Source organism: Teleopsis dalmanni, chromosome 1 (genome assembly GCF_002237135.1).
Source record: "Teleopsis dalmanni isolate 2A chromosome 1, ASM223713v2, whole genome shotgun sequence".
NCBI classification, from domain to species: domain Eukaryota; kingdom Metazoa; phylum Arthropoda; class Insecta; order Diptera; family Diopsidae; genus Teleopsis; species Teleopsis dalmanni.
In genome coordinates, this window is record NC_051846.1 from 171023127 (window position 1) to 171040761 (window position 17635).

The 17635-nt window shown below is 29.7% G+C and overlaps 1 protein-coding gene across 1 annotated transcript in view; it reads right to left on the reverse strand.

Moving 5' to 3' along the window:
• LOC119666706 overlaps nt 1-16443 on the reverse strand; it is a 40916-nt gene extending 24473 nt beyond the window's left edge. Inside the window, exons 1-7 of the mRNA XM_038075989.1 lie at nt 16355-16443; nt 15805-16005; nt 14387-14523; nt 10120-10289; nt 7081-7228; nt 2163-2692; nt 1679-1855 (exon numbers count right to left, since the gene is read on the reverse strand). Of these exons, the coding sequence (XP_037931917.1) occupies nt 1679-1855; nt 2163-2692; nt 7081-7228; nt 10120-10289; nt 14387-14523; nt 15805-16005; nt 16355-16443 (1452 nt within the window). The remainder of the gene's footprint in view (nt 1-1678; nt 1856-2162; nt 2693-7080; nt 7229-10119; nt 10290-14386; nt 14524-15804; nt 16006-16354) is intronic.
• Nucleotides 16444-17635: the final 1192 nt, after the last annotated feature.

Here is a 17635-nt window from a genome sequence, read left to right on the forward strand (position 1 = left end):
CCTTCACTTTAATTTAAATCACCATAAGATCATGTGGCTTCTCGCGATAACGGTGTAGGTATAGACCTGTGGTATTGAGAAACCTTCTAGTTTTTTTTTAACATACCTTATACCCGCAACTGTTGAGGTGTTAAGATATCGTTGATATCGACATTACTATCGTATCAATTAATTACTATTTTAATGAATTGAAATTAAGTATAGGGACTTTTTACAAGTATGGAAATAGACAGTTAAAGTTGACAAATAGACGAAACTGATATAGTGGATTATATATGCAGGTAGTTGAATAGGAGAAAATTTTGAATTTATTTCAATTAGCTCAATTCTCGTAATTTTGGGTACAATTTTAGGCATATTGGAACCAAACGGACACTTAGACTGATGTAACTTATTGTCCAATTGATATTGTGTAGCTTCTTACAAAATATATTCAACACCACAGTGTTCTAAATGCACATATCAAAATAATGCGGTGATAAACGTTCCATTGGAAATCATACTACTGGTACCAAATAAAGTTACACCTATATTTGGATATAATTTACTACATGTTGAAAAGCGAAACCCATCTAAGGCTCAGCTGTTGTTTAGATCACAGCAATTTTCTTTTTCTGTTTTGCGGCAAGGAGTGTAATGCCTACGCACTGATAACAATCCGACGCCGTGAAAAATGGGATCCCAACTCGCACGGACTAAAACTATTCCCCCTGATTCAAGAGACCTTGTTCATGGTGCACATGAGTTTATATTTTTATAATCTTTTTTTAGTTAAATGTTTAAACAGATATATATAGAATCACTTTTATTAAAATCTCATATTTACTATTATATATATTTATTTATTTATTATTATACTCGTATATTTATTTACTATAAGCTTATAACTTACAGCCATGCCTAGTATAGTCTTCCGCGGGAGTTTGTATTTTTATATAAGTTTTCATAAATATCTATAATGCATTGTATTTATGTTAAAAAAGATATTTGCATATTTAGATAAAAAAAAATATGCTAGTAAATAATAAATAATTGGTTACTAATGAAGCACATATGTATAGGATTTTAAAATTTTAACCGTACTATAGTTCAATTTTTTAATGTTCTTTTTTCAGTTTTAATTTTTAAGGTTAAAGATGATAATTTAACTTTATTTATTTTAGGAAATTAAATATTAATTTCATTCAAATACATACATACTTAATATAAAAGGATGACGAAAATTACAGCTGGTCTATTTTTGCAATACTATCTTTCCACAATACGTACTATGGTAGAAAAGGTTAATCATTAAAGTTTTAATATGTATGCTCGTAAATACCTTCCTACTAACGTACTGTAATCCAATAATCGAATTAATATAAAAAATTAATGATAACATTATTAAAAACTTTAGAAGCGTAATGTTCAAGTAGAACTTAAGTAAAATTCTCTGACAGCTACAAGGATTGTGAACAATTTGTAGTTTAGCTCTCGAAGCACTCCTAAGAGTATGCACTTAATTTTTTACTTATAAAACACTACACTACAGTTTGAATGTACACACTTAGATGGTTTACTTTAGGAAGGATTAACTTTGCCCAACTTGAAAATAACAAAACGTAAAGGAAAAGAAGCGTAAAGTCGTAGGTTGGTAGTATGCTCGGAGAATTTAGTATTGAAAAGTGGAAGTACTTACCCGGACTTTGCGAACCGTTTTGCGGCTATCGTTACGTATGTTCACAGTAACGGATATATCCTCACCGTGCGTATACCACGCTTTGTCCAAGTTTGCGCGCAAACCGACGCGACCATCTTGTAACAGGAAGGGCTTATCAACTGCGCCTTGTGGTCCACCACCTGTACAGGTATCGTACTGTTCGTGAACAAGCAACAGCCACAATGTTAACCGGAAGCAATGTGAAAGTGGAACAAATATAAAAAAGGAAACGGAAATGTTATTAGCCTTTTTTTTATTTGTATTATATGTAGGAATGCTTGAAAAATGTTTTTTAATATCAAATTGGAGTTTTTATGAGCGAAACACTTTTAAAAAGTATATAAATATTAAAATTTTTTATTGAATTTTATTTAATTTTGATTTTAATGATTTTAGTTTATTTCTTTTTTATTTGCTCTTTCTTAATTTATATTTTATTATTTTGTCAGTCTGTGTCTCTTACCTCTTGGAATGATTTGCTGTAATTATAAAATGGATCATTGGGACACTTCTCAATTTCACTTTTACTGCGCCCAAAGCGGCCACTAAAACGAAATGATTTCGGTGATAAGCGAAGCTTAGGAAACGAATCACCGCGTTCCGATTTACGTGCTTTGACATTAGAGTGGGCCAAACGATTATCGCCAGCACAGCTGCTGGCACCACTTACAGTACTAACGCCGGCGCCACTACTATTGCTGTTAGTAATATCTACCGTAGCGGAAGTACTAGCTATGCTGTCAGTATTGCCGCAAGCAGTTGAGGCGGTTATTTGTGCTGTATCGTGCTGTGCACTTGATGGTTGCTGTGCGATTGGTGCGGTTGTTGGAGATGTTAAAGCTGCCGTCATCGGTGGTGATGCGGCTTGACTGTTGATGAGTGCTGCAAAGTTTTCCGGTCCGTTGGTATGATGAAAAACATCAGTGCGATAAATAACGCGTACGCCCATTTTAACGGAAGCGCGACGATGAAATTTTTCATCAGTTTTGTCAGCTAAAGAAAACATTTGAAATAAACATATATTAAATGTGTACATGTAAACATCAAATAAAAAATAATGTTTATTAAATTCAACAAATTACATTGGATATTTAAGAAAACATATACGAAAGGAAGCAGACACATACATATATACAAGAATTTTTAAAGGAAACGTAATCTCTCAAGTTTGTCCCGCTTGCCTTGTGCTTATATATTACTTTGTCAACCTAATCAAAAGCACACAAGTAAATTGCGAACATGTAATTTCAATAACTGAATTTGCTTAAATTGCTCACAATTTCTTTTGGTCCTTTTTATATTGTCAGACATTTTGCTTTATGCTTTAAATAAAATTGTATTTCCTGTTCCGGCTTCCATGAAATTCCACACAGGATAAAAACGCATATGAAATTTTTTTATTTTCTTCCATGTGTGTCGATTTTTTGCTTTTGCTTTGGTTGAATTCAAATTTCCTGCTGGTGACCTTTTCATTAACATAATAAGTAAGTAACTCATTTCATGCTACCAACAAGTACGAAGGACCTGAATTTGGTCTAATATAACAAGGATACTTCATTTGCTTTTTTTTTTAATCAGTAATTTACTTTCTTCACATATTTGCTGTACAATTTTGTTAATTGCGCCTTGTTTGAGTTTCCTGGCAGCATCGTTTATGCGCTTCAATGTGTTGGTGATTTTGTATGTGTGAGTAAGGAAGTGAAGAATTAGTACGGTCCTAAGTCAGCGTCAGTGCTGCATAAGGTGAATCACTGAGTTTCCTTTAATAATTTACGAGCTGCATGAACAGCTTGACTGTTCACTTGACTGTCGCAGCATACAGAGGATGTCCTTAGACGTATGCAACAGTTTATGTATAATACATAAAAGATATTCCACATACGTACACATTCGGTTTTGGGTTTTCAGATATAAATTTATGATTCATATACATTGTACAGGTTATTTCCTTAACGAATTTCATAAAATTATTTATTTGAATAATTTATAACCATACTCATATCAAAGATTAAAATGTATATACTACTAAAAGGCAACTGAAAATGCTATAATTCCATTGTTCCATTTAAGAAGATAATGTGAGTTTATTCAAAAAGTTTTAAACAGAAACCATATGCGGTCCCATTTAATTATATTTTCAACATTATGGAGTTCAATGTTAGGAGCCTTTAAGTTTCAGTAAAAATATTAAAATAAACAAATTAGCTGTGTTATGTTAAGGCCATTTGAAAGACTACTTACATTAACTTAACTACTTTCAATACTTTTTAGAAAACTTGATTAATAACTCAACAGAGAGGACAATAGGAACCGTGTTATTCTGAATTCATAATATAGCTACATCAAGGTACTTTGAGTATTCCACTCTTATCGTAAAAAGATCCTTAAAAATTTCAGAGACGAAAACCAAGGTACAAATAGATCGTAAAATAGATTTAAAACCACAGTGTTCTAAATGCACATATCAAAATAATGCAGTGATAAACTTTTTGTTGGAAATCATACTACTGGTACGAAATAAAGTTATATATTTGGATATAATTTACTACATGTTGAAGAGCGAAATCCAATCTAAGCGTCAGCTGTTGTTTAGATCACAGTAATTTTTTTCTTGTTTTTTTTTTCTGTTTTGTGGCAAGGAGTGTAATGCCTACGCACTGCCAACAATCCGGCGACCTGAAAAGTGCGTTCCTAACCCGCACGGACTGAAACTATTCCTCCCGGTTCCTAGGGATCTTGTTCTATCCGGCGACTACGGAAGTATTACTTCGAGCTGGGGTCTCTATTAGTCATTTAAGATTTTCATCGGTATGATCTGCGTTCAGACCCCGTTACTGCTTCAGGTGATTAATCTTAACCTACATCTTGGTGTGATACATCTACTTGATCTAGTTATTTTCTATCGAGATCTACTTTTTTCAACTTCAGGATCTTTTCAGCAAATATTGCTATGCAATCTTAGTTTGTTCTGTTTTCGGTTATTATTTCTATCACCGTCCTTGGAAAGAAAACATCAACTTGCGCTGCTACCGCTTCTCGTTTGGGCAGCTACTTATTGCACTCAAAGAATTTATATTCTGCGGTATTATTCTCAGTTCCGCAATATATGCAATTTGGTGACTCTATTTTGCGTATGCGATAGACGTAGCTATTCATTTATCCATGACTAGACTGGAATTTAGCGAGGTAGTAGTTAACTTGCGCTGCTACCGCTTCTCGTTCGGGCAGCCACTTATTGCACTCAAAGAATGTGTGTTCTGCGGTACCATTCTCAGTTCCGTAATATATGCAATTTGGTGATTCTACTTTGCGTATGCGATAGACGTAGCTATTGATATATCCATGACTAGACTGGAATTTAGCGAGGTAGTAGTTAACCTCGCCGAAGTCCTTTGCTGGCCAGTTTTTTAGCTCGGAAATGAGCCTTGCAGTCTATCGTTCACGACTATCTGAGTTCAAACAATGCTGCCATACTGTAATGGTTCCCGCCTTGTCGTTCCCGATGTGTTTTGTCTATCAACATGCCTTTCGCTTTTGAGCCTGCAAGTCAGTGGGAATTTTACCACTAATCATCAGCATCCTTGCTTCGGAAACGTTGCGGTACGAGATCACAGCAAAGCCCATCTTGAAGCAAAGCCCATCTAAGCTTCTGTTGTTTTTAAGATCACAGTACGTTGAGCATTATTAAGTGTTCAGGAAAGAGTAAATTCGTCGAAAAAGATCAGATTTCTAGAAAGAACGAATACTGAACGAATTTCTGGAAAAATCGTTGAGTTATTATTATTAGTAATTTTTTTCAGGGTTGTATCACTTTCGTATCACTTTTAAAATACGCTAAATGCTTTTTTTTGATATATGTTTTTCGTTGTATTGTGTACAATATGATATATAAAAATTGTGAACATTAAAAATTAATTAAATTAAATAAAAGAAAAATATATTTAATATATTAAAATTAATTTATTTATTTATATATTTCAATTTATTAGTAAATGAAATGTTCATGTGATATTAATGGATGACTGAAATTTTGCAACAGTGAACTTTCACAACAGATTGATTTTTAATTTGGCTACATTGAAATTTAACACGTCAAATTTTTGACGAGTAAAATTTAACTCTGAAAATTTTAAGAGCATTGTTATTGCTTTATATGCTTTCTTTCGTAAGTTGCGAGTAATTTTTTGCTACTCTGAAAGAATAAATTACGGCTCTTATAACATAAAAGTTTTTCTAGTTAAATTGATGTTGAAAAAACAACTCAAACTGAAGATATTTTCACGTGTAGAAGAGAAACATTTCTTTTGAGAATTCAATTCTAATATTAATAATGCAAAAGGAAAGTTTTCAATAATTAAATTCAAATGAATTAAATGCAGGATTTTTAAAAAACATTTCCATGCTACTGCAGATACAAAATGTTCCAGGAAAGTGATTTCCTTTTTATGGTATTTGCTTGCTTCAAGACAACACGTTTCAAACATAGTTGCTTCGTACTCGTATTAAACTCACTGAACGCCATTCAAATAGAATAAAACCACTTCGATATCAATCCGAGTAAATCGTAAAAGTAAGCACTACATCGGAATTCCTTTATATTTGAATTTACGTAATCCTTTCGATACACAAGGAGGTATAAATAAAAAGGCTATAAACAATTTTTAAATTACATAAAAGCAAGAAAAGCATCGATGTAAAGTAGATTTTAATCTGACAGTTTCTTTAACGTTGTTTCGCCCTCGAAAAGGTTGTTGTTGCTTACGTGCTAAATGTGTCAGTGTCGTAGCTACGAAATTATTATAATTCATAAGAAAAAAATTTAAAAATCCTGGCAGGATATATAGGTATCTGTTGCAGCACAACGTGAGCGTAGAAGAAAAAAAAAAAACTAAAAACAATAAAAATACACAAGAGCTTAGTAGGGAAAAATGCTAACAACAAAAAGTTCTTTTTTTTTTTTATTTTTTTTTTATTTTTTTTATTTTTTTTTTGCTTGAAAATAAGTCATAAGCAGGATATTGAATATCTTCTAGCGTTTTTACGTTGAGACCGGATGTATCCATAAACAGGTGAAAATAATTGAAGTGGAGCGCAGTTGATAAAGCACAATGCAATAGGGGAAGGGGAACATATTCCGACAAATAACAGTTCAAAATTGATTGAGTCAAAATTTGATTTGCCATACACAGGAAATTTATTTATGTTAAGTTTATAAATTATATATGTAAATACTATGTTTTTTTGTATATAAGCAAATGCATGATTCTATGTATAAATTTTTTTATAATATTTTTGTTACAAAAATTTTTTAATTTAATTAAAATTTGCTTCCATTACTATATTTAAAAAAATTTTTTTCCTGAAACACAAAAGCTACTCACCTATAAAGCATCTGACATCATAACTAGTACCAATCGGTGCTCCATAGTAACGTTTTGCTGGCACTAATTGCACACTAGGTGGCGCTTGGGATGTCAGACTCAGTGTAAATGGATGTGCACCATCACCCAAACGTTTAACAAGTGCTTCCTAGAAAGAATTCAAATAGCAAATATAATTATATTTCTATAAATGAATTTTATAATTCATTAACAAAATTTACTTAAAACAAAACAATTTTAATACAGTGCGTACTAGAAAATAAGTAAATTAATTTAATTATAATTTTTTTCTTATGCTGATTGCTGTTTTTAAATTTAAATTAAAAAAAATAAAAAACAAAAACAAAAATATTTATTCAATTAAAATTTTGTCAAAAAGAAAACACTATTCAAAATGTTATGGACCTGAGTGTTCTTGCCACTTGAATATTTAAGGGCAGTTATAGGTCCTTATTTGGGTGAGATAGTAGCAAGTCCTTTTGCATTTGAAATTATTTTTAACGATGAAAATTATGTTAGGAAACGAATTTAATTTAATGAGTAAATAGAAATGTTGAAGTAACAGAAAAATGTCTGAAATTAATGTGATGGAAATGTCATTAGATAAAATTAAATGAATATTTTTTATGCATATTTATTGATATTTAAATAATATGAAGATGAATTTCATTCTTTAATGAAGTTGTTGGATAATTTGTTATTTATTAATTGTTTATTTCTTGAAATTTTTAATTTCATATAGTAGATTATTCAATAAGTATGTATAATAAGACATGTAGGTGAATAATTGAGAAGCTGAAGTCATTCCTCGTAATAAACCTTAGGATTATAATCATGCAAATGTATAAAAGTAGATAGTTGTTTCGTTGAATTGAAATGATATTACTTATCATTATAACCTCCATCTATACACTTATTCCAATGATACTCCAATTAATGGAGGTCAGATCTGAAGTGTTTTTATAAAATTTTTCTAAATTACACCTCAATGCCGTTCATGCAGTAAAATTATTTTTTTGAGTTGCGAGAAGTGTGAAAAGTCAGAGAGAGCTAGGTTTAACTATCCATCCATACACTTTTTCCAAAGATACTCCAATTAATGGAGGTTAGATCTGAAGTGTTATTATATTTTTCATTCAACCTTTGAATGAAAAATATAATGTTTGTATTATAGGACATATTTAAAAGTTACTACTCTATTTTCACTTCATAATTCAGATTAAAGTTAAATAGTCATAAAGATGGTGATTAACAGTCTCATTTTTTTTTAAAATACAGTATTTATAGTTATAGTATAAATTATTATCAAAAATTTAAGTGTTCCGTTCAGATTTAATATGGGTTATTAATTACTTATTGACTGCTTATTGTGTCCTATGTAATCCATTAGTTTGTATTCACCCTTCTCAAAGAAAAATTTATTGACATTTTGGTATTGTTTTTTCAAATATGGTTGTTGAGCAATTAATGTTAGATGAGTGCATAAACTGACTTGGCAGATGGCAAAACACTAAAATCTTAATCATAGCATACAATTCTATCCTATTATATTCTATATACTATTGTATCGATAATCCATCCATCCTTTTCTAACCTACCTATTTTTAAAATTATAAATATAATATTAAAATAAAAATAATACCTAAAACAGCAGGTATAGTTGTGAAAATAAAAAGTCTAAAAATAAAATAAAATAAAAAATAATAAAATTGTTGATTAAGAATTTTATGTCCCATAATAAGAAATTTATTTTGAATGGAAAAATGTGGTATATTTTTTGAAAAAAAAGAAAATGTTCACTAAATTTGCAAATCCAAAAGAAATTTTTTAAACAAGTAAGTTTATGGTGTAATCATAAAACTGTTTTTGATATCGCCGAATAACCATTATCGGTTTAAAAAAAATCTGTTGGTTTAATTTTATGTATATAATTTTGGACTTCAAATATCAGAAATTAAACCCTGTCAACTGTGGTACATCGTGTTAACACACAAAGTCGATTAAGTCGATAAAATTCTGGCAAAGATTTTATTTTGTAAAAAATCTTTATAATCTTTAATTCTTTGAAAAAATATTCTCAATTAATCCGTATGAAGGGTATTCGGTAAGGGTTCGGATTCGGAGAAACATGTATTTAAGATCTTTCTCTTTAAAAATATTTAACTAAATATTCAACTAACATGTTTGTATAACTTGCTTGTTATAAGCATTACTTAATTTAATGAATTTGTGTGTAAAAAACCTCATCTTATTTAGTTTACAAAATCTTTATTTTTGAAACATTTACTAGTATTTACTAAAATGTACAAGTGAATCTCCTTCGACAGCAAGTTCTGCTGTCCTGATTTAAAACTAACCACAAGGGAGACATTTGAAATAGTTCGCTTTGAGTTAAATGAACTGCAAATGAGTGTGTTTTACGCTTGCTTTGCTAAGCAAAGCTACTCATTCTCAAGTGTTTGTGTTTGTGCTGGTGTTAGTATTAGTGTTGGCGTTGTTTACTAACTTTTCATATTTACACTTGCTTTTGTTACTTCATTGGCAAATTATCACCTGAAATAAGCTTTTCAATTTTATTGAGAACATCAACTTATGTTGCGTGTTGGCGTTGTTGTTCTTGTGCATTTGTCTTCTCATGTGAACGGAAACAAATCAAATACACAACCACAGCCTTGTATGCATGAGTATGTAAGATTCTAGTTGGGTGAGTTGGTATTGTGTTAAAGTTTAAATCACAATGCAATAGTATTAGTTTTCTATTTTCACACCTATACAGAATACGTTTACGTAAAATATAAATAAATAAAAAAATTATAAATATTTTATTCCAACTTAGAGATTTTAAGCGATCGATAAAATTAAATGAACTCAAATGCAAATAAGTCAAATGCAAAAGCACAATTCAAATTTAATTTAAAATGTAGACTGAATAATATATTTATTTATTACTTTGACATAAATTGTAAAAAGAAAAAATTCCACAAACAAAAACAAATACAAATGGAAATAAATTGTCATTATTGAATCTCTTCAACTTACTTGCAACGGACTCAAGGACTCTCGTGCAGGTTCTTCGTTGCGTGGCCATATTTGATGTAACGACATAATGGCCTCATTACAAAAGCGCAGACCCATTACCTCCTCATCCTCACGACCATAACTGTCAAAATATAAGAAAAAAATAGAAAAATGTAAGAAATTCTTAGGCACTGCGAAAAATGTTTGAAAAATTAGAATTTTAATTGCTGTGAAAATGATTCGCTTTTCGCTTCTAATGTTTTTTAAAATGAATAAAAAAATGAATATTTAATGTTGCATAAATATAAAGAATTGTTTAATATAAAGAATTGTATAATGAATGGCTAGAATAAATATATAACTAAAATATATAAAGTATTTTTATTTTTCAAGTGTGAAATTGTTTAATAATATCTTTACTGATTGCTTAAATCTTATTGAAAAATCAAAGAGAATGAAATAAAATAAAAAAATTGAAAAAAAAAAAAACTAACAATAAAAAAGAAAAATCTTCAATATTATTTACTAAAGTAATTAAATTAGATATTAAAAATGTTTTTGCTTTGTATTGGACAAAGCTTCAGATTGGATTCCCACTTTGTGTTAAGTTTTGATTGTTGTTTTAAATGTTTTTTCCCCCATTATTTTTTTTAAATTAATATAATTCAATTAGTATTGTAATGCATGGTTTATTTAATACAATCACTTCCACAAATAATAAGTATAAGTTTCAAGAATATTTGATACGTACTTTTTTTCAATGAATCACAATAAATTATTTTAACAAAAACAACAAGAGCTAATATAAGAACTTATATACAATAAGAATAATGCCACGACAACAATAATTCAATTAGCTCAACTATTGCAGCAATATTTCAATTCGCTCAACTATTGCAGCAATATTTCAATTCGCTCAACTATTGCAGCAGTAGGTCAATTCGCTTAACAATTGCAGCAATAGTTCAATTCGCTTAACTATTGCAGCAATAGTTCAATTCGTTTAACTATTGCAGCAATAGTTCAATCGGTCAACTATTGCAGCAATAGTTCAATTGATCAAGTATTGCAGCAATAGTTTAATCGGTCAACTATTGCAGCTATAGTTCAATCGGACAACTATTGCAGCAATAGTTCAATCGGTCAACTATTGCAGCAATAGTTCAATTGGACAACTATTGCAGCAATAGTTCAATGGGTTAACTATTGCAGCAATAGTTCAATGGGTTAACTATTGCAGCAATAGTTCAATGGGTTAACTATTGCAGCAATAGTTCAATGGGTTAACTATTGCAGCAATAGTTCAATCGGTCAAGTATTACAGCAATAATTTTATTAACTCGACTATTACAGCATTGATTCAATCAGTTCAACTATTAAATGGTAACATTCTAGAGAGCCACTCTTAGATAAAAATGAAAAATAAAGCATGGATTGATAAAAATCATCGAATCATAAATTACACTCAATTATAATAGACGGAGTAATTAAAATTGGTGATTGAGTTTCTAGATTACAAGATTCTAGATTACTATTAGTAGTGACTCATGAGTTCAAGGTAAAAATAGGTTCATTGAATTTGACTGTTTATATTTTACCGTCTATATGTTTGTGATGAAAAATATTTGCTACATTTCGTTGACTTTAATGATTAGATGATTAAATTGCAAGAAAGTTATCAATTTTTGAAGTGAATCATCACTAAAATATAAAAAAATAGCTATCTACACCAGGAACAAATGAAAAAGATCAAGATTTAAAAAACATAAGCTATCAACAAGCATTGTGTAACCCGATATGCATTAAAAAAGATTATTGTTGTCAGTAAATTGTTTTTTTGAGTTTCTCCTATGATCAATAGTAAGATGTACTATCATTAATCAGACAAATTGAGTTATTTGCTCAAACCAAAAGACTAGAATTGATCATTAAAAAAGATATAGTCTTACACCTATATAATGCAAGATTTCATACAAGTTTGCTTAGAGGTTTCACAATTTGTATGTAATGTACATATTACCGCAACTATGATATTTTAAAAATTCAATATCTTTAGATTTTCACTTATTTCTGTTTCAACAAAAATATTTTTTGAATGGCAACCCTTTAATTTTGACCGGAAATAACAAAAATTTTTTGTAACAGTTTTTTGTTAAGTGAAATTATACGAAGGTGAAGTCATGCTACTACCAGAAAGATAGCAAAAGGTATTGACCAAAATACCTTTTGACCAAATTCAGTGAAATATTTGTATAACAAAACAAAGCAAATTATTTTTTCCACGAAAAAAAAGGTATTTAGTTGAAAATTTGGAATATCTCAATATCTATTTTTTTTTACCAATTTGGGTTCAGTTTAAACGAAACATAGAACATTTTTCCCAATTCTTAGTATTGTGTTTTGTTTAAAAATTGATATGGTATCAATATAATCCCTATTGTACAATTCTTTTATTTCAAATAAAATATTTTATATTTTATTATAGCGTATAGTTTCTTTTTATTTCAATGAAAATTGTGGTAAATTTTTATTAAACAAATTTTACGTACCTTAATTGGACTACAAACAAACTTTTGTCAATTTATTTCATGAAATTGTATCTACACACTCGTATCTACACACTCGTATCTCACAGTCATTATCAAAACAAACACTTCTGATGATTGTTGCAAGACTCACAGTTCAACCATTTAGCAAAAACCAAAAAAAAAAAAACCATTGAGAAGCAATTTTGCCTAGTGGGCAATAAATTCTTCGAAAATGTATTTGCTATGCCAGCACAAAGGGTTGTGCATTGAAAATTTTGAGTACATGCAATTGATGGGGCAGTTTCAGTTTGAAACCATTCATAATGGTTACTTTGATTCAGAATTGTAGTTGTCAGTATGAGGATATGTAATTAAAAATTCATAGGGAAAGTTAACAACTTAAACTATTTTGAAAAGAAAGTTACGAAATTAAATTTTAAGATACTTCAAGAACAGAATTTCAAAAATCTTAAGTGATTATCGAATTAATTTCAAAACCGAATAGAATTTCTGATAGGCAATTAAATCTCTTGCATATCAGCATAATGAACCCAATTAAATTTTTGCTTCCACCTTCATTTATTGAAAATAATTGGAGTGTGATGATATTGAGTCTGAAATTCGATAGATACAATACAATAGATATAATTGCAGTGCTATTTGTGATGTAACAATAGGTCAATAGAGCGATTTGTGTTTGATTAAAATGTTACTTAACTTAAATGCAAACAAATGCATTAAGAGGATATCTTCGGTTGATATGTATAAGTATTATTTTAATTAGAATATTAGCTAATTAAAACGTTTTAAATGAAATTCAATTAAAATTGATTTTATGATTATATAACATAGATGAAGTTCAGATGCGTGCAAATCTGCTAATTAGTTTTGACGTAAGGTAACTTAATACAATAGCTAACTAATTACATTTGAAATATGTTTTTCTACATTTATATTTGCTTATTATAGTATTGAGTAGGCAAAATAATAGGTGAATATTATCTTTTTATATAATTTACTCCAGCAAAAAATATGCGAACAAAAAAGTCAAGTACGGCTTTGGATCAGTTGGTTAAGGTGCGCTGATTCTGAGCTTCACATTTGGCAGGACCCGAGTTCGATTCCTGGTACTTGCAGTCTCAAAAAATTAATTATTTACGAATAATTAAATACAAGAATTATTTCCAAGACCACTGATGAAGGGTATTTGGCAATACTCGAAACAGCTGTATGGTCAGCCAAAAATTCAATTAATTAAAATAATTTAAAAAATAAATTTTTGTTGTTGTTTCACTTCTGTTCGAAAACCTCTTTATATAATTTACTTATTTAATGTAAGAAAAAATAATTGAATTTTATTAAAATTTACATTTTATGTAATTTGCATTAAAGGTTATATATGGAAATCTGATATTTTTTCTCAACAGTTCTTTAAAAAGTGACGTATTATTTAAGTCATTAAAATATAAATTACTTCAATTATTTTCTATGGTTTTTCTTTCAAGTGCCAGGTTATATTTCGAACTCATACTAAATGTACCGACAAAAGGCAATTGAACCGATGAGGATTTTAACACATTTTTAATTTATTTGAGTTGAGTTTTATACTGCATTGAGTAGATATGATTTTGTATTATGGTTTGATATTGTGAGTAGCAGCTTTACTGTTAGAATATATTTAATTCTAAGAAAGCATGTGTGGCTTTCTACTCTTGTAAAGGGATGTTTGAATAAAAATGGGAGATTTGTCCCGATATTACACACTGGATGTATACGGCCATTGTACGTCCAATTCTCACGTCTGGCGCTGTCGTTTGGTGGTCGGCTCTGAGTAAGAGCTATAACATTGATTAATTCAACAGAATTCAGAGGACGCCATCTGTTGGTATCACAGGAGCTTTTAGGATGACCCCATATTCATTGTTAGCCAGACAGTATTCAAAACCCTTGAATCTTTTATAACAAAATAAGAAATAGTAAAGGAATGTAGAGAATAAATCGACGACCTAAATAGGTTGGTTGATATTACTCTTGGCTGATAATTTGGCCCGCTCTAGTGCTTTCCTGGGTGTGTCACTGGCGGTAAGGGTTTATATTATCCTAGAGACTATTAAGAGAAATACTTTGCTCTAGTTTCTGCAACTTGCCAATAATAAATGGAAAGCACTTAAATCATGTGAAACTTCCAGGTTAACATGGCCCACCTATAATAAAAATAGATCCTCGGAACCCATCAAAAGAGAACGCGTGAACACTGCATGACTTAATGTAGTTCTTTCTGATCATTGGTGTTTAGGAACCCAGATACTGTGCATTCCCTATAATCCACACTACAGAAGTTGTAGAAACATGGAGGAAAAAAAAATCCATAATACATTTTCTATGTAAATGCCTGGCTTCAGCGTCTAGAAGATATAGGTTCTTAGGAAGATACTTCTTTGATAGTTTCTCAGACTGTTCATTGGGGAAGACGAAAGAGCTATTAAATTATCTAAATTCAGCGGGACGGATTTAGCACCACTCTTCTATTTTAGGGTTCCTTGAGAGGAATATGGTAGCATACGGCAAAAAATCGCTAATTGAGGTACGTGGAAGTTATCTAATGGCCTGCCACTATAACCAACCAATCAACCGTATTCAATACTGGTAATAAGTGTAGATTCCTTTCTAAATTCAGTCAACAAGCTTTTTTGATACCAAAAATAGAATATTGAAATACACTGGACGAACTCGAATTTATATGAATTGTGGGTAATATTATTCATATAAAATTGAATAATTGTGTTTAAACCACTTTCAGATAGAACAATGTTATATAGTTAAGCAAGTATTAATAATTATATATATATATATATTATAAATTTCTATGTACTACAATATATTTAAATTGAAGTAAAATAAATCTAAAATACTACTTTTACATACTACTACTACATTTATTAGTAAGTAGTAACTCTGTATGAATAAAGAATTAAGTTATATTGTTGAACTGAATTATGAAATACAATAGTTGTTATCAACCAACCGGTTGATGAATACACAACCGATACACAATATAGGAAAAAGTTATTCAGATAATAAAAATGAACTTTACAGCATGACGAAAGTTAACTTATAAAATAATTAAATATAATTTTTGGAAAAATACTACAAAACTAGAAACAAAATTATAACTTACCGAAACGTCAAAGTCAGCTGTGCATACACACGATAACCTTGTATAGCTTTTGGATCAACGAAAACAATACCACGTAGTATGGATGGACTGCTGCCCGATAGTGTTATCTCGCGTGTCGGTAGATAAAGTGTAATCACACAATTCGGTGAAGTTTTTTTATATACACGTTGTGTGCCAAATTCATCTTTACTTGTTGTTAACCTAGAATATTAAAAAAATGGGTGAATATTCGTACATTAAAAAAAAATAAAACTAAAATTTAACGAAGCTGCTAATGATAATTGTTTACATCATGTAAATAAAATATTACACCCACAACAAAATACCCGTAGCCTAGAATATCGAAGCTACATAAGCACATTACATTTTTGGGCTGCACCTAATTTCACTTAATATTACTCCTTCCTTTCGTGCCGAGTCCAACAATACTGACTGACGTCAATATATTTTTATTACTGTTACGTACCACGCTCAGCAATTTCAGTGTAATAGGAAATTACTCACATAATTAATTGCATACTTTCAGGTAAAACACAGATACCATGTTTACAAATCGATGCATTCGAATGGGCAATAGCGTTTGTTTTTAGTACTTGGTAATGTGAATTCAGATGATTTGTAGTCCCATCCCAACACCATGTTATTGTACTTGACTTTAATTGCTGTATCTGCTAAATTTGTACATTATTTGTCTGCTATATCATCGTTAATTGCAACATTAAAAGAGTTTGTAGACATTTTAAGTGATATTAAGGATAAACACACAATATTGGGATTAATTTATGGCATTAGGATAAAGGCTCATCATAAAAAAGTTATTGTTTACACACTTACAGCAATTAGAACTGTTTTAAATGAAATGTAATTGATATGCTATGATTGTACATTCAGCTGAAATGAAAATTGTTGACTTTTGTAATATAATATATGCCATCATATATCATCATTTACATTTTTAAAAAGTTGAAATTATAGTTATTTTGACATATCTTTAATAGTTGTCTAGTCAGCTCATAATCATTTTTTATTAATTTATTTGAATTTTTTTTATTTTGAACTTTAATGATTTTTTTAAATATTTTAATATACTTTTTTTACATCCCATTTTTCTTCTCTTCTCAATTCTCACTTTTTTTATAAATTTTTCTGGTCTATATACTTTACTTAAATTAAAAATTTAGTTTAGAGTTTATGTTATTTTATGTCTTATGTACTACAACTATTTTCTGATTTTACTTATAATCCAAAACTTTTTTCTCTTTTCTCTTTGTAATAATTTTTTACAAATATTCTTTAAACATAATTTTTTTTTAAAGAATAAAATATTTTTGAATAAAGTATTCGTGTTGCTGTAAAGCTAGACTTTCTTTGTATGGTGACTTCAATAAAATTAAAAATAAATTTTTGTGTTTGTCCTTTATTTCTTTCTTTGTTATTCAAAACCCCTCTGAATAAAATATATTAAGAAATTTTCTTTATGCTGGAACTTAAAAAAATTATAGCACCAATGCCATTGCAAAATCTATGAACAAACAACATTTTTACAACAACAGCGATATTGTCTTGTGTATTATTTTTTTTGTGTTTTTTCTTTACAAGGCATGACACTTGGTGATATGGTAATTAATACCATGATTCTGAATAAGAAATAGCAGGGTAAGAAGCGGTTCTTGGCAACTCTATTCTCTCAAATAATTTTTTATCTAAAATGACTTTCATCACAATTGGATTTTTGGTATTTCTGTTCTCTCTAATATGTTTTTTTGTAAAATGAGTTTCATCATTTTCATCGAAGAAATTATAACTGCCGTAGTATCCAGCAAGTCGCTGC